General features: G+C 32.4%; 1 protein-coding gene across 2 annotated transcripts in view; it reads left to right on the top strand.

Annotated features, from left to right (window-relative positions):
- The window catches only part of LOC143073592 (uncharacterized), a 73,100-nt gene that overhangs the window by 42,037 nt on the left and 8,984 nt on the right, over nucleotides 1-22,079 (top strand). The window contains exons 10-21 of one of the 2 annotated variants that reach the window (XM_076249246.1): nucleotides 1,584-2,748; nucleotides 3,397-3,486; nucleotides 4,168-4,476; nucleotides 4,822-4,982; nucleotides 5,686-5,832; nucleotides 6,649-6,782; nucleotides 7,700-7,832; nucleotides 8,474-8,589; nucleotides 9,044-9,200; nucleotides 18,726-18,851; nucleotides 20,112-20,275; nucleotides 21,191-21,296. In XM_076249246.1, coding sequence (XP_076105361.1) covers nucleotides 1,584-2,748; nucleotides 3,397-3,486; nucleotides 4,168-4,476; nucleotides 4,822-4,982; nucleotides 5,686-5,832; nucleotides 6,649-6,782; nucleotides 7,700-7,832; nucleotides 8,474-8,589; nucleotides 9,044-9,200; nucleotides 18,726-18,851; nucleotides 20,112-20,275; nucleotides 21,191-21,296 — 2,808 coding nt within the window. The remainder of the gene's footprint in view (nucleotides 1-1,583; nucleotides 2,749-3,396; nucleotides 3,487-4,167; nucleotides 4,477-4,821; nucleotides 4,983-5,685; nucleotides 5,833-6,648; nucleotides 6,783-7,699; nucleotides 7,833-8,473; nucleotides 8,590-9,043; nucleotides 9,201-18,725; nucleotides 18,852-20,111; nucleotides 20,276-21,190; nucleotides 21,297-22,079) is intronic. The other variant, XM_076249247.1, reaches the window with a different exon arrangement.

Genomic DNA, 22,079 nt, shown 5'->3' on the forward strand with positions numbered 1-22,079 from the left:
TATAAAATGGGCACACGAAATCAACAGTTTAAAAGATCCTACCACAAACACTTTTGTTACTTCAATACTAGAAGCGTCTAAAAGAGTTGCGCCAAAGAAGACTAACAAGAAAGATCCAGTAACTACAGACGTTTTGATAGAACTTTGTGATAATTTCAAAGATTGTTCTGACCTACTTGTGTTAAGAGATTTGACTATGATGCTACTTTGTTTTGCAGGTTTCCTTAGATACGATGAACTTAGTTCTTTGCGTTTCCTTGACATTGATACACAAGATTCTTTTCTGATTTTACATATAACTAAGAGCAAAACTGACCAATACAGGCAAAGCAATGAGGTTATTATAGCAAAAGGTTCTACAATCGCATGTCCCTATAATATGTTAGTTAAATACACACGTTTGGCTGGTTTTAGTAGTCATGAGAATAAATTTTTATTTCGTCCTATCTACAGGTCAGGAGAGTTGTGTAAATTGATAAATAAGGATAAGAAACTCAGTTACACGGCGGCTAGGGAGTGTCTTCTTAAGAGAATTAGAATTATTCGTCCTGGTTGTAACATAGGTCTGCACTCGTTCAGATCAGGTGGTGCCACAGTGGCTGCTAACGCAGACGTTAGCGACAGGTGTTTGAAAAAACACGGCAGATGGAAATCTGACTCGAGTAAAGATGGTTATATCGTAGACTCCATAGAAAAACGTTTGAAAATTTCTCAAGTTTTAGGTTTATAGTTTCATATTTGGGATCGTATACCCTTTCTTTGTATATTTCTATCACGTTCGACGGGCTGTCGGCAAATTTATATTTGTGTTTTAGTTATATTTAGTCATGGAGTAGAGGTAATACTTGTATTTTCCCGCGGTTCGTATAGTAAAGCGGGAAAATATTGTATTGTCGTTACGTTTTCATAAATATTCATAAGGCATGACAAAATTGACCAATCAGAAGTTGAATTTTGTCTTACGATATATTGGTGTTTTTCAAGCGCTTCACTTTCTAGCCGTCGTTCAACATAGTAGCTCCTTTATTTTTAATTGCTGATTGCAATTAAAGTTGTTTTTTCTGATTTTCTATTTATATATGTATTTGCTAATTAAAGGTGTGGTCCGCCACTTTTATCCGGAGATAGGCTCGAGCATTGGCACGGATACAGGTTTCCATTCATATTCATATATCATGTGAACGATTGTTGGTTTTTCCTGGACGGCCTTGACTATCTATGAAGGGTAACATTCAGAAATTTAAGCGAATACACTGTGGATACATTGATATTTGAAATATTGTATATATGTTTGAATATTTGTTAAAATGTGAACTGCTGGAAATTATTTGAGATACAAATTAAATACGGCGTCTATCACGTTCGACGGGCTGTCGGCCACGTTCGACGGGCTGTCGGCAAATTTATATTTGTGTTTTAGTTATATTTAGTCACAATCCCGATGATGATTGAATATATGATACCGTTAAGATGAATACTTTTTAAACGATTGGAAATGTATGCAAAATTCATTTTGAAATAAAACTTTTATAGTTTTATATCAAATACATCACCTTGAATTTTTGTTTTATATATATTGACAGAAACTAGATGACAGTATGGATGATGTACGAGTATTTCTAAACGACACTAAGATATTAGAAGCACGTTGTCAGGAGTTGAATGGCGAGAGCGAAATAATAAGATGTGAAACGTATGGTGTATTTGAAGGGTCTGGATCTGGAGTAGTTGATGACGAGGATGGAATATTCACGATGAAAAGTACGGTTCCCACAACTAAAACTACTCAAATGATTACTAAAACAACTACACCATTGACTACACCTTCTACAACTACATCGACAACTACTAGCATTAAACCTACAACGACTGCATCAAAATCTACTAGCACTACGCCTACCACAACTTTATCGACAACTACACCTACCACAACCACAAGCAAGAAACCTACTACAATAAGTATACCATCGTCTTCTGCAAAGACGACTTCCGTTCAAAAAACGCCCTCATTATCAACATCTACACCGTCGACCTCTCTATCAACAACAGATCCTACCTCCACATCAACATCAACTTCCACAACATCTCCAACAACGACAACAACGCCAAAAACAAGAACAACATTTAAAACAACTTCTCCATCGACATCAACATCGATGATAACCTCATCGTCAACTAAAAGGACAACTACAGCTCCAACAAAAAAAACCCCAACTTCAACATATAAAGCACCTGTTAAAATAGTGGAACTGACTTTAGCACCTGTTATACAAACTACAGAAAGTACGATAGAGGGAAGCGGAACTACTCAAGATGGCGATTCAGACGACACAGACAACGATTTTGTTTTCGAGCGAACAGAAACGGACAAATACAGATCATCACCATCATCATCATCAACAACAACGTCAACAACACTAACGTCCACAACAACGCCGACGCCCATGACAGATAAACATATAGAAGGAAGCGGAACAACTTCTGAGTCGGACCGAACAGATGATGACTTTATATTCGAAGAACCAACAACGACAACGCAAAGATCAACAACGACAATATTAACGAAGACCACGATACAACATCCAGTGACTGATGACGAGACTACAGAGGAAGGGAGTGGGGAGAGTGAAACTGAGATAAAAGTGGAGGAGGATAAGAAGAAAGAATCAGAAGAAAAAAAAGATAATTTCTGGGGGGGATGGTGGAATGATGATCCGAATGTATTATATGATCCACATCAAGATTTCAGTAAGTGTGAGGTAGACTGTATCAGTTACATTCTTTATATGTGGAAAAATTTAATAATGATAAGAGTTATTAATCTTGCAACCGACGCGTTTTTCATCTTCAAACGACTCATCAATGAAACTCGAATTAAAAAAAGTTCAAATGGTCAAATAAAGTACGAATTTGAAGAGCAATGAGGACAAACAATTCTTAAAAGTTTTGCCAATTACAGCTGCAGTAATTTATTCCTTAAATAGAAAAGCCTTAGGCAATCCGACAGTAACCAAACGACACATAAACTATTAGAGAGGTAATAGTTTAAATTCTGCAATTTGAAAGATTATATATCTGAAGCAAACATTCAAGTACCTTATGAACATCGACTTATATTGGTATGGAAATAAATCTTTTGGAATCTTTCATATTGATTTTATCAGAAATAACGTTATTTTTTTTTACTGAAAATGTATCATGACAGTATTTACCATAATCATGTTATTACTTTGGTACAGAAGACATGTCTATGAATGATATTTAGACACAAAAATCCATGTAAAACATTCAAACCGAAAGGAGCTTTTCGTTACTATTCCTATGAGTAAATTGGTTTTACTTAACTGTTGAAAATATTGATCTTGGTTCAGGTTTTAGATTTGTTGTCTTTTGTAGAGGAAAAACTAGCAACACAGGCATTCCATGCTCGGATGAAAAGTGAAAAGATATTCAATCATTGGGTGAATGTTTCTACTGGTTTCAAAGGTAACATCAAGAAGAGATAATCTGCATAAATTATATAAAGAAAACTAATTATGTTGGAAAATAGCAAAAACTTGTCTTTTTATCAATCCGTTCGCCTAGGTCCGTTTCGTAGTAATTTTGAACCAAAAAAAAAAGATTTTTTATGTAATCAGTGTCTTTCTTACATTTTACCTTCGGATAAGTACTATGAACATAAAAAAACAGACGATTTTCTCTTTTCTCTTTTGTTTCATAGTGTTTCAGAAAATTGAAATGAGCAAAATTTGAAGTTTCTTCAAGATTATAGTCAATTTATATTTTAGAATATCAAATATTTTTCTGGTTATAAGTTTTCTTTTCGATTTCAAACATCATCAAATGGACTAATTTTTTAAGAGACTAGTTCAGGTTTCGCAGTTATTAACGTGTCATGAGTTATGTCTAATAAAATATTAAAATGCCTCAGAAATGATAAAAACTTTAGTTTGCTTTACCCAAAATCCTTGTATTTGCTATTGAGAAATGAATAGTCAGGAAAAAGATAAGTTTCTTTTTTTTTTATTCTTGCACCCACACTTTCTCATAAGCTAACTAAATATGTATGTCTTTATGAATGTTTCACTTATATTCATTCGTCTAGTTTCTTTTATTATATCAAAGCTTACTTGTGTGAAATAATACTCTTTTATATGTTTTGTCCAGATGTGCAAAATCGATGGGGAGACATGACAAAACAGTTGAATCATTTGGGTGCTTACGTCACTGCAGCTGAAGGTCTTAGAATATCCTGGAACACCATAGAACCATACATTGCTGACAAAATGACTAATTTACCAACCAAGTCATTAGATATCATTCACAAATCTGAAACAACTGTCAACATAAGCAAAAATACACTAATTGTCATCGACGAAAAGCTCAATCAGATGTTACAGCTCAAGAAAAACCGTTTGTCCAAAACTAGCAACGATGACCAAGGTCCAGCTTTCATTGCTGATTTAATATCAAACGGTAACTTTCTATTATCAAATACGTTTTTCTATTGATTAATATACTCGAGATTATCGCTTAGCGATCCAATGATTGACAGAAGGGTAATTTAATAGCTTATTCTGATTAGTATGTGTTTTACACAATTTAAAATGTTTGAGAGTGTTTTTTGTAACTGCGTTGGCAGAAAACACTTTTTTGTGTGTTCGAAAAAAAGTAATGACAAAATACAGCATTCTCTCTGAGCATCTGCCCCTTAATGCGAGATTCACCAAAGTTGAATACGTTCTTTAATCCCTTTAGATAAAATTCATTTAAATAGAAGTTCCCCCTTAACTTGACGAGGTTAATTCATGTTTTTTTTAGTTCAAACGGTTGATCAGAACTCCAAAGCCATAGCTAGACTGCAGCAAATTAATCCTACTCCATGTAAAGGAGTCCAGAACACAGCAACTAGACTAAGAAGCAGCATCGCACAGCTCAGATCTAAGATAGATAAAGCTAAGACAATAACTTCGTCTATACCAGTAAGTACCACATAATAACGAAGAGTATTATACATAATACACTTAGATAATCACTTTATTAATTCGAGAGTGATAAATATTTATTCCGATTTTTAAAAGGATGATTTGTATTCTTCAATATAAGAATAAGTAGATGTCGTATGAATGCAAATGATGCAACTCTTTAAATGTCAACATCAACTTAAGGTCACCATACGGCCGTCAACGTTGAGTGAAATCTATATCGCAAAGTCAGCTATAAAAGGCACCGAAATCTTAAACATGAAACAATTAAAACCAGAAAACTAACAGTCTGATTTATGTACATGACATTACACGAAATTCAAATATATTATTCAGCAACAAACAACCACTCAATTGCAGTCTCCCGAATTGGGACAGGCACATACACAGATTTGTGTACGCCCAACCCCTCTGCAATATGAGACAGAGGTGTACAGCAAAACAAAAGAACAAACTATTGAAATCAGTTGAAAAGGTCTCTACCCACCACATCGATACAAAGCATGAAAACAACTAATGATAATACAAAAGACAAAAAGTTATAATCTAAGAGTTACTGGATGCTAGATCAATTTCATTTATATGCATAAACAATATGTAAGATTTATAAACTACGCTATTTTTCTATTTTATTTAAAATTTATTGACTAGTCGTGAATACTTGTAGTAAAAATCTTAAACGATAAAATTTTAATTGCAGTTATCTGTATCCATGCACGGCAACGAAGTTTTGGATGCGTCATTTGCTTATAAATCAGTACCCGTTTCACCGTCATCTATAATTGACATGTGCATAAACCCTAGAAGTGAGAACATGCAAATTGCCACTTTTTACGGAAATTCTACAGTAGGTCTTTAAATTTGTTAAATATAGAAGAGATTCTATGTTTCTATGTTTATTGGTGTGTAAGTTTGTGTATTTGTGTGTACATGAGTGAGTTTGTTTTTACGAGCTTTTGTATTTGTATGAGAAATACCTCGTCGAAGAAGATTTGATATGACGAGAATAAGCAACACACTAAGTACCGGTCCAAATGTACTAACAATTGCTATAAGCTTGATCATCGTCGAATGGAACTCTCCGCCTTGCATTTGTTATCTCGTTTTATAAATTGACCTTAATAGATAAATAAATAAAGCATTTAAATTAGCTATGTAAAATGAAGAGGAACCCAAATTCGTGACTACAAATATTTTCCTTTGTTGTTATTAAAGCAAAAGATGGACAAAATTAATTTTTTGCGTAAACATTTTTTGTAATTATTTTGACCTCAAATTTATATGGGTTCACATCACAATTGAAGGCTGTATCCGAATTAAATGTTTTAAGAAAATCAGAGTTTTATTGTAAGTTGTAGCCAATCTCTAAGATTTGGTAGCAATGACACTGAAAAAATTATCAAATACAGTCCAAAATGAAGCAGATTTAAACAAATATAGGTAACCAAACGGCATTTAACAAAGAGCAAACCTTATTCCATATGCTAGTAGTCAGATATGAAAGGTCCGACGTAAAAATGCGAAAAACAGATTTAGTGTTGCAGACTGTTTTTTAAATCCTTTTCAGTTCCAATGTATTTCACATTGAACTAATTTTTGTTGTTTCTACACAAAATTAATACTACTCAAAAATTTATTGTATTAATCTTTTATTTATTTGCAGCAATCGTATTCAGTTTTCTTAGAGGACTTGAAACCATCTTTAACAATCACTGACATTGACAATACAAAGTTAGAGACTATTTCATTTACATCACCTTTAAAGAAAGACCAGTGGTATTCCATCAGTATTAGAAGGTAATAGATAACCCAGTTATGCAGTTTGCACTACCAATAACGAAATTGTGGTCAATCAGAAATTCATTTCACATATGGTCTGAAGTAATTATCAAACTTGGACATTAAAGTGCGAGGTTTGGCATGCCACACAACCAGGTTCAACCCACCCTTTTTTCCTTTAAAAATGTCCTGTACCAAGTCAGGAATATGGCCATTGTTATATTATAGTTCGTTTCTGTGTGTGTTACAATTTAACGTTGCGTCGTTTGTTTTCTCTTATTTTTGAGTGTAAATTGACATTGCGATAAGACGTGTCACGGTACTTGTCTATCCCAAATTCATGTATTTTGTTTTGATGTTATATTTGTTATTCTCGTTGGATTTTGTCTGATGCTTGGTCCGTTTCTGTGTGTGTTAGTTACATTGTAGTGTTGTGTCGTTGTTCTCCTCTTATATTTATGCGTTTCCGTCAGTTTTAGTTTGTTACCCCGATTTTGATTTTTGTCGATGGATTTATGAGTTTGAACAGCGGTATACTACTGTTGCCTTTATTTGGACTTCATTGGTGGCATTGGATACGATAATCACATTTTATACTAGAGAGAAAAGATTGCACTTTCCTGATGTTATTTTCATATTAACAACCAATGACCTTATAAACCGAATTGAACATGTATGTCGTAGTTTTCTTCTTATAGTTGATGTGTTTTCCTCCGTTTTAGTTAACAGGTTTTCTCTCAATCGATTTATGACTTTTGAACAGCAGTATACTACTGTTTTTATTTTTTACTAAATAAGTTGACCACGAAAACTAGACTTTAAACATTGTCACATTTCACATCACTGTAATGTTATTATTGCATTAATTCATGCACAATATACACATTGCTGGATAAAATACTAAGGTATTGACGCATATATTATTTTTTATGTAGAAATGGTCGAACTGTTGAATTGCGACTGAAATCCTTGAATGATACCTCAGATGAAATCGTTGAAGATTCATATATACCAGGATTATCTATTCTACAAAGTACAATCACAAGAGCTGTGGTCGGGAAAACATCCGTAAGTCATCATAATCATTTGTTACCATAAACACACGTTTATTTAACTTGTAGAATTCCGCATGTGTAAATGTTTAACGTTGGAGTTCCGTATTTGTGAATACGTTGTCTTTATTTCAACCTTGATTTGTATATTATGAGTGGCTTTAAGATATCTAAAAAATGACAAACTGTTGTCTTTCCTATGCTTGACATTTTCTTTTCTGTAAAAATTCAGTTGAATTAAAAGCAAGATAATAAAAATACTGAACTTCAAAACGGAAAGTCCCTAATCAAATGGCAAAATCAAAAGCTCAAACACATCAAACAAATGGACAACAACTGTTATATTCCTGACTTTGTACAGGCATTTTCTTATATAGAAAATGGCGAATTAAACCTGGTTTTATAACTAGCAAAATCTTTCACTTGTATCTAGGTCGTAAACAATAATAGTACGAAGTTCAACACGGAGCCTTGGATTACACCGAACATTAAGCCTTAAATGTGTCCAGAAACGACTAGTGTAAAAACACTCAAACAGAAAAACAAATAATATAATAATTAATAAACCACATAAACACACGACGAGCACTGAACACCAGCTTTCTGATTATTAGGTTTTTCTAATTTGCATCTTAGCATCTATTTTTCATATTTCAGATACCTTCTGAAAGTCCCCATTTTTCTGGCTGTGTAAGTGATATTGTAGTCAACGGACAACATTTAGCAATGAGCAAAAAGAAAGGGACTATGAAACACTGCATGGAAACACGATGGTATGTATTCAAATATTTCTAAGATAGAAAGTAATGATTGGATAAATTTCTCTCTTTGAAAAAAACTTTTGCTTCAATGTCGCCTCATTAATATGTTGGTAAGGCCCCACTATGATGTATTTTGAACAGATATGTATTAAGTGTGCGCGTCTGGCGTAAATACAAAATTTAATCCTGGTATCTATGATGAGTTTATTTATAATGGACAGAATGCCAGTTGCACATTTGATATGCTCTTTAAAGCTTAATCGAGACATTCTGTCTCGTTAAGGGTTGGTATCAGTTTGCCAGGTTTAGTAAGGCAAAAAGGGTCTAGAAATATAATTGCTTAGTGTTTAATTTTAATATGCTGAAACTTATGAGTCTTTGGTAGATGAAACGCGCGTCTGGCGTAAATATAAAATTTCAATCCTGGTATCGATGATGAGTTTATTTATATAACTTTTAATTTCAGTGAGAGTAAACATTTGAAGTCGATGATTTTTGAAGGTGATGGCTTTGCCAAATTTTCTTTGTATCTGATAGATGCATCATACATTGACAACATTCATCTAGAATTTCAATCGACACTGAAAGGAGGTGTTCTCTTATTTATCAATGATAAACTTAAGGTAATCAAATTGTTCTAATTAATTAGTGTACAAGGATTGAATAACCGTAGCTGTATTTGTCAAATAATCGGATTGTAGCCGTAATGCTCTTCAACTTTGTACTTACTTTGGCCTCTTCACTTTTTAAATTAGAGCATCACTAGTGAGTCTTATACAGTCGAAACACCCGTCTGGCATACAACATTATACGCATGGTATCATTGATGAGTTATGTTAACATGCATTTTCTACTTAAATTATGTAGATCTATAAAAGGGAGTTGAAAGATACCAAATGAATATTTTAACCTCTTCATCGATAACAATTAAACTGACAATGCAATATTTATCAAGACCACCAAAATCCCTACAAATTTGCAAATTTAATTCTTAGATAGACAAAAATATTACAGTAAACAATACGAAACGTGGGCAAGGGTTATGATGTTAGTCCATGAACATATATGAGTTTTGAAATTTTATCAGGGTTATTTTATCAGAATAACATTTGTCAAAACGTTTACAATATATGAAAAGTTAAGCAACGAATCTATTGTGTCACGTCTTATCCTTCAAACGATTGTATTGACATCGTTAATATATAACAGGAACACAAGTGGCAATAATTTAACACCAACAGTTTTTTTTTAACCAAATCTTAGTGATTAAAAAAAGATTGAAAAACTACTTTTATTAATCTTATTGTCTTTAAAAAAAAATCAGAAATAAGGCACCTTTTTAATCAAAATTCTCCATTCAAAATGTGGTATTGTTACCATAGAAATGCATTGTATGATTGTTTTTGAAATACTTCATTTAAATTCCACTTCGGCAATTATCAGTTTTCTGTAATATTTTTTGTTCATCCTTCACATTTGCATTATAACATATATCATCACCTCAATTGATTAACGTAGAGTGGTGATTAAACCCGATAATTATATTAAAAAGGTTTATGTAAGTGATAACTGATCGGAATAACAACTATTGCATGGATTCTTTATTTGCAAAGCAGTAGTTACAAGCTATAGCAACACAAACATATTTACATTGTGACACACAATAAACAACAGAGAACAATATAATAAGATATTACAATAGACAAAGGATCAGCTTATTAGATGTGATCTAATCTGCCAGGCAGATTTCAAATAATTACATAATTTTCCAACTAAAGATCTAGATTTTGTTTGATACAAATACATAAGTTTCGTCACATTTGACCACGAACAGTAATAATTTGGTAAAAACTGCAGCCGTACATGTCTATACACTGGACACACTAAAGTAAAATGATACTCATCTTTAACACTTTTCATATTACAACAAGTACATAATCTGTTTTCTCTTAGTATATTTGTATAACACCCCACCTCAACATTTAACTTCATAGTACCACTACGTAGCTTTGTGAAAAAATGTGAATTATAGTTATAATCTACGTAATCTTCAAAACAAAAATCTAATTTTAAAATTCTGTACATAGTAAGTTTCTCACAATCCTGTATAGATGCAGACCAGCTTTGAATATATTGATCTTTTAACCTAGTTTTTATTACATCTAATGATATATTTATACCAGACTGCTCGTACCATACAAAGTTTAAACCAATACTAAAACAAAAACAATAGGTCACGAACATTAGAAACCCAATTAGTTTTACCAGTATTTGCATCTCTGAGTAACAATATATAGATATCATACACAATAAGTGGTTTATGAGTTACAATTTTAACCGGTATTTCAAAACTTTTTGTTTTCTAATTTCATTCATTGGCAAACGCCCTAGTTCGCCATAAAAATATATTTGGCGTACTTTTACCCAGTTCAAAATAGATCGACAAAAACGGTTATGGATAATTTCAACATCATTTCCACGATGGAAACCCGAAGCATAATTTATCACAGACGTAACCATACTATCGAATAAATCTCATTTCTTTTTCTTCGTCAAGTATGAACCATTTGAATTATTCAGAGCTGCCAACGATCGTGAACCTTGTAAGGCTAATCGCTTCTGTGTTTTTAAAAATTTTCCTTTACAGTGTATCAGCATACCAAGATATATATATACGAATCGACAATTTCTTGTTCTTCGTTGTTGTAGAAAAATTTTGCAGTTACGGGTTGCCAGCCATTTTTGAATACAACAACTTTCGTTTTGTTAATATTCACTTCTATATTCCATTTATTATAATAAATAAGTAGTTTATCAAGTAGTTCCTGTAGAATTTCAGGAGATTTCCCAAATAATATAGTATCGTCTGCAAATAGTATTAAGTATATCACAGAACTTCGTTAATATTAACTATGCCAGCTGAAGGACTAATATTCATATCTTCAATCAAGTCATATATAAAAAATAAAAACAGTAGAGGTGATAAGGGCCCCCTTGTTTTACACCAAGAAAATTTTCGAATGAGTCGGACAGTAAATCGTCAGTTTTGACACGCATTTTTTCAGATGAATATACTGATCTAACCATAGTTACAAACTTTGAACTAACACCATTCCGTAATAGTTTAATCAAAATTCTCCATTCAAAATGTGGTATTGTTACCATAGAAATGCATTGTATGATTGTTTTTGAAATACTTCATTTAAATTCCACTTCGGCAATTATCAGTTTTCTGTAATATTTTTTGTTCATCCTTCACATTTGCATTATAACATATATCATCACCTCAATTGATTAACGTAGAGTGGTGATTAAACCCGATAATTATATTAAAAAGGTTTATGTAAGTGATAACTGATCGGAATAACAACTATTGCATGGATTCTTTATTTGCAAAGCAGTAGTTACAAGCTATAGCAACACAAACATATTTACATTGTGACACACAATAAACAACAGAGAACAATATAATAAGATATTACAATAGACAAAGGATCAGCTTATTAGATGTGATCTAATCTGCCAGGCAGATTTCAAATAATTACATAATTTTCCAACTAAAGATCTAGATTTTGTTTGATACAAATACATAAGTTTCGTCACATTTGACCACGAACAGTAATAATTTGGTAAAAACTGCAGCCGTACATGTCTATACACTGGACACACTAAAGTAAAATGATACTCATCTTTAACACTTTTCATATTACAACAAGTACATAATCTGTTTTCTCTTAGTATATTTGTATAACACCCCACCTCAACATTTAACTTCATAGTACCACTACGTAGCTTTGTGAAAAAATGTGAATTATAGTTATAATCTACGTAATCTTCAAAACAAAAATCTAATTTTAAAATTCTGTACATAGTAAGTTTCTCACAATCCTGTATAGATGCAGACCAGCTTTGAATATATTGATCTTTTAACCTAGTTTTTATTACATCTAATGATATATTTATACCAGACTGCTCGTACCATACAAAGTTTAAACCAATACTAAAACAAAAACAATAGGTCACGAACATTAGAAACCCAATTAGTTTTACCAGTATTTGCATCTCTGAGTAACAATATATAGATATCATACACAATAAGTGGTTTATGAGTTACAATTTTAACCGGTATTTCAAAACTTTTTGTTTTCTAATTTCATTCATTGGCAAACGCCCTAGTTCGCCATAAAAATATATTTGGCGTACTTTTACCCAGTTCAAAATAGATCGACAAAAACGGTTATGGATAATTTCAACATCATTTCCACGATGGAAACCCGAAGCATAATTTATCACAGACGTAACCATACTATCGAATAAATCTCATTTCTTTTTCTTCGTCAAGTATGAACCATTTGAATTATTCAGAGCTGCCAACGATCGTGAACCTTGTAAGGCTAATCGCTTCTGTGTTTTTAAAAATTTTCCTTTACAGTGTATCAGCATACCAAGATATATATATACGAATCGACAATTTCTTGTTCTTCGTTGTTGTAGAAAAATTTTGCAGTTACGGGTTGCCAGCCATTTTTGAATACAACAACTTTCGTTTTGTTAATATTCACTTCTATATTCCATTTATTATAATAAATAAGTAGTTTATCAAGTAGTTCCTGTAGAATTTCAGGAGATTTCCCAAATAATATAGTATCGTCTGCAAATAGTATTAAGTATATCACAGAACTTCGTTAATATTAACTATGCCAGCTGAAGGACTAATATTCATATCTTCAATCAAGTCATATATAAAAAATAAAAACAGTAGAGGTGATAAGGGCCCCCTTGTTTTACACCAAGAAAATTTTCGAATGAGTCGGACAGTAAATCGTCAGTTTTGACACGCATTTTTTCAGATGAATATACTGATCTAACCATAGTTACAAACTTTGAACTAACACCATTCCGTAATAGTTTATAAATGAGAATCCTCCTGCTAATTTTGTCGAACGCATTACGGAAATCCACAAACGAACAATAAAGTTTTTGTTTATTTTGAAGTGTATGTGAAATTATTCCAAGTAAAATAAATAAAGCGTCTACAGTTGACTTGCCGGGTCTAAATCCAAATTGGTTATCGATCAATGTGTCTTCTTCTTCGGACCAACTGAGTAAACGATTTGTCAAAATAATAGTATAAAGCTTCGATAAAACACTGATCAATACAATCGGACGATAATCATTAAGATCGGATAGATCACCACTCTTTGGGACAGCAACTACTAGACATTCTGACCATGAATCTGGGTATATTCCCGAACTATAAATGTAATTAAATAGAGTCTTTAATATTGGCGCAAATACGTCAGGACAGGCAGAAAACATTTCACTTATTAGTCCGTCGTTACCTGAACTTTTACCGGACTTCAATTTTTTTATTGATGCTACTACTTCGTCTTCAGTTATATCAGAGTTTAATTGTGTAACATTTATATCGCCAAATACCGTATTGTCTATGAGATTACGAACTTTTTCACATAGATCCTGCGAATTATCTAATGTTAACTTGACCTTGTCTGTTTGATATCGAATTATGAGTTTGAATATCCGTTTGGTATATCAAGCCTCTCTTTGATAATCGGGTATCATTGATTTAATATTCCATACATAGACATATCCCCCTTATTAAACAGGAAGAAGATGTAAAAGTATAAATCTTTCATATCTAAAGTTACAGAAAATCACGTAGACTTCGAAATTTCGGTTTCGAGGTTATTCTGTTGAATTAACTTTAACATTAAAAAGTTATAGATTTTATAAAACTACAAAAAAAAAACAAACAACCAAAAAAACATAACACAAAAATGAACACAGTAAACTAAAGACGGAGCAATCGAACCACACCAAAAACCTAGGGGATATCAAGCGTCAATGTATTTCAAAACCTTAAATCACAACAGATATCATTTCATGCATTACAATCTAAGATTATTGATAAGTTTGCAATTTATTAGCGAAGAAAAATTAAGAAAGTACGATAAAATTAATGTCAGTAACAAAGCACTATTAACTAAGATGATTATACTTTTACATTCCGGGTGATCATTCTACTAGCAGCAGTATGGAAGCAGTGCCATATATTGAATTAATTAAAAAGCTTCATCATAATCAATAGCGATTTATTAAAACAATGGGCACAATTGCCAAATAATTTCCAGTAAACAAAAAGTGAAGCAGTGAATAATTTGTGTCATATAAAGATAAAAAGATGACGTTTCATCACATATGAGACAACTCTCCACAAGAGACCAAATGACACAGAAATTAACAACTATATGTTACCTTACATGCCTTATTGTTCAAACGATCGAATTGACCTTGTAGCATAACAAAAACAAAAGAGGCAATATAAAGCATCAATACAGTTAATTCTATTTCATTATTTAAAAATGAAAATGAAAATGAAAAACTGGTTTACTTTTATAAGTTATGTAATCTTTAAAAGTCAGAGAAACACCATTTGTATAAAATTTATGGTATCGAAATCATATTCGAACAAAATGTCTTGATGTTTGAGAAATACAAAATTTGAAAATTTAGACATTTTATATCATTTGGCATGTGTAACGTTATTTTGTGGGTAATGAATGTAATGTAAACTAATAGTTTTTTTTTGTGGAATAAGTTTAACTTATTCTATCCCCTGTTTTGTTCTATCAATGAGTATTCACACTATGCCACTTGTTTATTTTTTGTATATTTCAAAATTAACATCATTCCACTAGAACGGTAAAGTGAGACATACTTCGTGACTCCGTTCTAAGGTGTTGCGGATTTCTGTCGCGATCTTTAATGTTCATTGAAATATGTTCCTGTTTTGTACGTTTATGTAGATTTTTGTCCCTGACCCGTAGGCTCTTGACGAAATTTGCCTCTGTTTTGTACAAGTTGACTTTGGCTTTGTTTTTGATGGTATTTGATTTTTTTGCGTTCTGTCCTTTTCTCTCAGTGCTTTTGTATTTCTTTGTCCTTTTCTAATATAAACTATAAGCGTACCTGATAAAAGTGAATCTATAAATTTCTTCGAGAGCATCTGAGAAAGTATCTTGAAAATTAAAATAGGACGATAAGATACAAAAAAGGGTAAACATGTACTAGTCTTCGACTTTTGTAAGCTTAGTTTATGATAAGTGATTGAAATGTGATATGTGTTCAATTTCGTTAGTGAAAATTCCAAAGAAAAGTAAAAAAAAACATCTGTCCAACTTTCACAACACTCAGCTAGAGAGAGCCAGGGACCCTATTACTGTATAAGTTAGTAAATAAAAGATCAGAAAAGCATTTTCTGGACAATATCATTTGATTCAGATTTAATTTGAGCAAAGTTTTCACTCGCCATTTGGCTTACATTGTCAAGATAATTAACTGTCTTCAATGTTCATAATAAAGATATTCGTACTTTGCTACAGATCCATACAGATCGTAACTCGGTCAGTTAACACATGGTACTATTTTGGGCACCAGATAATTGATTGTCGTGTTCTCTTTAAAATAAAATCAATTTGAAACATGTAAAAAGTTGCACAGCTTGAATATGGGAAAACAATTTGCTACTAATACTTGTCAGATCTTTCAGCTTTAGTCGTGTTTATTTTAAAAGGTCAGTTTATGTTCATCAGTACTTATTTTAAGTACACGTTATTTTCTAATGTCTGTATGCATATTTAACCCGCCACATTCTGTATGTCCCTGGCTGATGTCAGGAGTCTGTAATTGAGGGGTATTTGTTAGTGGCTGTAAACCACATTCGGTTTCAGTAAATTGTTTCGTTCAAACATCAGGTCGTTATTTTTCTCGTTTGAATTGTTTTTCAATTGTCATGTCGGGATATTTTACAGTTTGCTTTGCTGAATGGATGTTTCTAAATGCCAAAGGCCGTATTGTGACCTATAGTCTCTAACGTCATCCATAGTTGAATCATTGACGCATCTTTCTATTTTGATATGGGTGCAATATTTAATACCATTTTGATAATAATCAATCTATTTTAATTGTTTACACCTAACAGTGTTGAACTGTCAAATATGACGCTAGGATTGGGTATTGTCACTTTAAAAAAACTGATATCTGAATAAGCGTTGCTCTAGCTACCAGCTAGACATAATAAAAAAAAAAGCAAAAAAAAAAAGGAAACAATTCAAATAAACATTTTAAAACCGTAAGTCGATGAAGCGAGCCTTTCACCCAAAGCCCCCCCCCCCCCCACTCACCCGGATAAAAAAATCCGAACAAACACGCCAGTACAAGTAACGGCAAACAAAACACTACATAGACAAAAAGTTGTACCACACGAACCCCTTAGACCACACAAAAAACCAACAGATAGGGGATGAAGTCGTCCATGGAAACAGAGGGTGGAATTATGCGAAGGATCAATGAATCATCAGTGTTCACATGTTTTATAAGTATTCTACACTACCTGTGCCGTCAGTAACACTTAGTTCAAAGGCTTATTACAATGGTTCAATTAAAGAAATACTTAAATGAAATGATAGACCTAGAGTAGGTTGGAGGTACATCCTCTATATGCACATGGTTCTGGAACGTTGCACTAGCAAAAGTTTACAACAGAAACTAAATGAATCGCATCTTTTATCATTAGTGAAGTTCACAACCGACTTGATTATCAACTTTAAGATGTAAGTTAACATAAGTATCAGAGGTAACTGTGTCTATCATTTCTGTTTTAAGTCAAATAGGATCAATTGGATAAAGATCGTCACCAAAAGGAGATGTGCAATTATTGCCAATTTGAAACAATCCACTTCAGTTTAAATGTAGTATATAATAGTAATAATGATTCTTTTGCATTGAAAAACACGACATTATGTTATAAATGTGTACTGTAAAAAAATGTACGTAACAAAATACTTTAACAAAGAAATGGTCAGCAACATTTTTGACATGTTTATATAAAGTTCACTTCTTCCTCTGAAACAACATACTATTTGCATGCACGTTCACAAACTTTGAAGGAGATAGCAGGTTGGCATATAAAACCTAAAGTTTGACTAGTTTTGTTGAATGTGAATGAAGGTTTAGAGCAACACATTCTTTTTGATAGAGAAAGTGAAACAATTTGTCAAAAGTCCAGTAGTCAGCACGTTTTGTGCTGGCATGAATTGTCATTGATATGGTTATATTTATAAATTTACTGTTTACAATATTTTGAATTTTTTGAAAAACTAAGGCTTTTCTAACTCATGCATAGATTACCTTAGCTGTATTTGTCAAAACTTTTAGGAATTTTGGTCCTCAATGCTCTTCAACTTCGTACTTTATTTGGCCTTTTTAACTTTTTTGGATTTGAGCGTCACTGATGAGTCTTTTGTAGACGAAACGCACGTGTGGCGTATATACTAAATTTAGTCCTGGTATCTATGATGAGTTTGTTATCATCACTTAGTGTCCAACGTCGTCGTTTCTCTTACTTTTATTCACAATCCTTTTTTCCTGTAAACGTTGTCGCTGCACCCTACAAGCGTCTTTTGTTAACGTCATTTTCATAATACTAGTATTTCATTATCATTCAGTGGCGTCACCATGTAAAAATTGATATTTTACAGAATAAAATGAAAAATCATATATCTTTTATCAAAAAGTTTGGAAATATGCTTCCTGTTAATGATTAAGATATCAAGATCCAGGAGCGGGCAGTGATCATTGTTAGGTTTATTTAAAATTAGTTCAAAAGGACTATTAAGTGTACATACTAAAGTCGTCATCATTGAGAGCCAATATATCATCCAAATATCTAAAAGTATTATTAAATTTTTAAGTCAGAAGTTGTTTCTATGGGTCTTTGCTGAATTAAGTCATAAATTGTAACTCATAAAAATACAGAACCAGGTCCACAATAAGTGCCAGTGGTGAACAGTGGTAAAAGTCTACCATAACATGTGTCAATTGCTCAAATCATGCATGTTTTTGTCAAGATGTTTCAAGCCCTGATTAAAATATGTTTGCTCTAAAAAAAATCTTCATTTAGCTACAAAAAACCTTAAAAGTTTGGTCATCGATCATAATTGAATACAATGTATCACGAAAAACACAACAAATAATACGAAAAACACAACAAATAATACGAAAAACACAACAAATATACGATCTAATTGGAAATATTAAACCCCGACGATTGAGTCTTTTTTTTTTAGACATTGCAAGTTCTTATATCGCTCAGTGAGGGAGCATTACATATTGAAGTGAGTACCAGACGGGGAACAACTGTCCTCAGAAGTTCAAAAGATACTTACCATGATGGAGCTGATCACACATTGAACGTAAGTAAAACTCATTACCACTCGTAGTTATATTGAATTACAAGGTTTATTTTGTTGCAGTCTTGATACGTTATCCTAAATATCCACCGCAAATTAGCAGAAAAAAAGAAGATGTGGTTATAATTGCGTAAAATTAGTCTAAATAATAATAAATGTGGTTACAATTGCATAATGTAAGGCTAAAGAATAAGAAGATGTGATTACAACTACAGATTGTGCGTAAAATTAAGCTATATTTAACTTTGATGCTAACCCTTTTGAAGACTTCATGCAATACATGAGTGGGTTGTTTGCGTTAAGACGTCAATAAACTCTTGGAAAACTGATATTTACAGATATTGAATGGCAAGACATAATTATTTACTCCTTTTAATAATATCTATATACACTTCTAGATGAATCAAATGGCAAAAGTATAAATTTAAAATGTTATTGTTCGTCATGTGATCTTCCTTCACAACTTTTTATAGCCAGCTTACGTTAGTAGGAAGTGTAATGTTTTCCGTTTGTTTTTTCGTTCTTCCTTCCGTCCATCAGGTTAAAATATGAGGGCAAGGTTATTTACCATGAAATTGTGGTTACAACGCAAACTTCATTTATTTATTTATTATTTGTCAATTTATGAGTTCGTTTATATTCATGGTTTACTGAACATACAAATGTTACAGCGCGAAATCAGTTCATTCTAATGTTACGAGTTGGTTGACTGTTATGAAATATCCGTTTCACAAATGATATCGGATATGTTCCTTACGTCGTAACTACAATCCCCTTCCCTTTCATAAATGTGACCTTCCGAATTAGACTATTAACCGGATTTGATATCTCATAAGCAACACGACGGTGCCACATGTGGAGTAGGATCTGCTTACCCTTCCGGAGCACCTAGATCACCTCTAGTTTTTGGTGGGGTTCGTGTTGTTTATTCTTTAGTTTTCTATGTTGAGTCATGTGTACTGCAATGCAATTATGCACTATGATCTAATGAAAGTTTTGTTTGTACTTTGAGGCAAATTATAATAGATGTATAATTCTATTTTATTTGGATTTATAAAAAGGAAAAAAATAATGTACACTTTCAATTTCTATATTTTTCAATTTATTATTGCATTCTTTCTTAGCTGGGATATGACTCTATGAATGCCTTATGTGTCGTTTTTATAAAGTAACATTTTCATGCTGTATATGTATTGACAAACAGTGTTTACTATTTATATTGAAAGAATTCATGTCAACACAGAATTGTTCGTTATATTTTAGGTTGTATTTGGTAATGATGTGATAGAAGCGACAACTGACCACCTGGATGATACATTTGAACAGGAACTAGTCCGACAGGAGATCACATCACGTATTGCTGATGGGATATATCTTGGTGGACTGGGTGTTCAGAGTCATTCTCTGTCAGGGAAAGCAAAACTAAGGTTTGCACATTCTCCATAGAAAAATACCTCATGATTTTAGACCGCTTTTGTCAAACCATCAGTTGAAATTTTACAAGTAATTTTTTATAAAGATTATACCAATGAGTGATTCCAGAATTCATTTCTTCAGAATTTCAGTTACACCTAACATTATTTGATAGTCGACACATTTATTCTCGGAATGCTGTATTTACATTTTTAAATGTTTAATAGTAAAATTATTTATTTTTCATGCCAGACTTTTATCTCATCTGACCCGTTAGAAATCATCCGTAGTCGTCGTCTTTCTTTACTTCTTACGAAAATCTTATCTTTAACTACACAGCCAATTTGAACCAAACTAACCCACAATCATCATCACTGGGTATCTCGTTTATAAATGTGTCCGAAGATACCTGCTTACCAATATGGCCGACATGGCATAAACAGAACATAGGGTTAAAATACAACTTTTATCAATTATCTTAAAAAACCTTATTAAGAAAACATTACAGGGATTACAGTTTTGTTTCTTGTATGAAACTTAAATTTTAGATCTTTGAAGCCATTTTGCAATCACTGAGAAGGTTAAAAATACTGTAGATAATTTGATTTCGATGAAGACTATTAAGATTGGTTTGCTAACATTTAGCATCATTTGATATCTACCTGTCAAAGATCGATTAGTTATAACGGATAATTTTCCCTTTTTTGACATTAACAGTGGTCTTTGTGAAATTGTACAAGACATTAGAACATATCATGGTTTACTTTTATAAATTACGACTTGGATGGAGAATTGTCTCATTGGTACTCGTACTACATCTTCCTATATATGAAACAAATAACAGTTGCATAATATACATTTAGTTGTTATTATGTAAATATTGCCGTTAATAATTTAAGGGTTGAATAAAAGATGTGATTTTATTGCAGATCATTTAGTGGTTGTATATCATCATTTTCAATAAGCAAAAAGGAAATACCTTTATATATGATTGAAGAAAGTAAAAACGTATATTATGGGAAATGTAGTGAAAATGTAAGTATTATACTAATACATAACCGATAAATAAAACATGGTTCAAAATTCGTACTCCTTATACCCATTTTCTAACAGGAACCCTAAGGTGTAATAAAACGCAAATGCTATATATGTAAACACCGAAGACGAGATACTCTGAATGGCTCGAATTTACACTAAATCACGTGATTAATTTCTAGCGGACAAGGCGCTATTCTGTATTCATCTTCATCAAGAACTCACACATCTAAAAAATATTGAAAGCCAAAGATGTACAAGGATACAAACAGACGAAGAGTTATCAGATCAAAAGACGTAAATCATGTATTCTGTCAAATTGATAAACAATCAAATAATTGCAGCCGCTATTTTCACCATAATATTAACCTTTTTTGGATACTATAGCTTTTAAAGTTGTGTTGTTGTTGTACAGGACATAACAGATTTTTGTTTTCATCATTTCGAATTTCAAAACAATTGCGTCATAAATAAAGGCAACAGTAGTATACCGCTGTTCAAAACTCATAAATCCATGGACAAAAAACAAAATCGGGGTAACAAACTAAAACCGAGGGAAACGCATTAAATATAAGAGGAGAACAACGACATAACACCGAAACGCAACACACACAGAAACGGACCAAGCAACAGACAAAACAAAAATGTATCTCATAACTTAAATACAGGATTAAACCAAGGCGAGGGGTAAACAACAGAAGAACAGCAATCTAACTATACAGTAATCTAGAAAGACAACTTGAGTTCAATATATGATGTCTTCTCAAGATGTAAATATTAAAT

Source organism: Mytilus galloprovincialis, chromosome 4 (genome assembly GCF_965363235.1).
Source record: "Mytilus galloprovincialis chromosome 4, xbMytGall1.hap1.1, whole genome shotgun sequence".
NCBI lineage: Eukaryota > Metazoa > Mollusca > Bivalvia > Mytilida > Mytilidae > Mytilus > Mytilus galloprovincialis.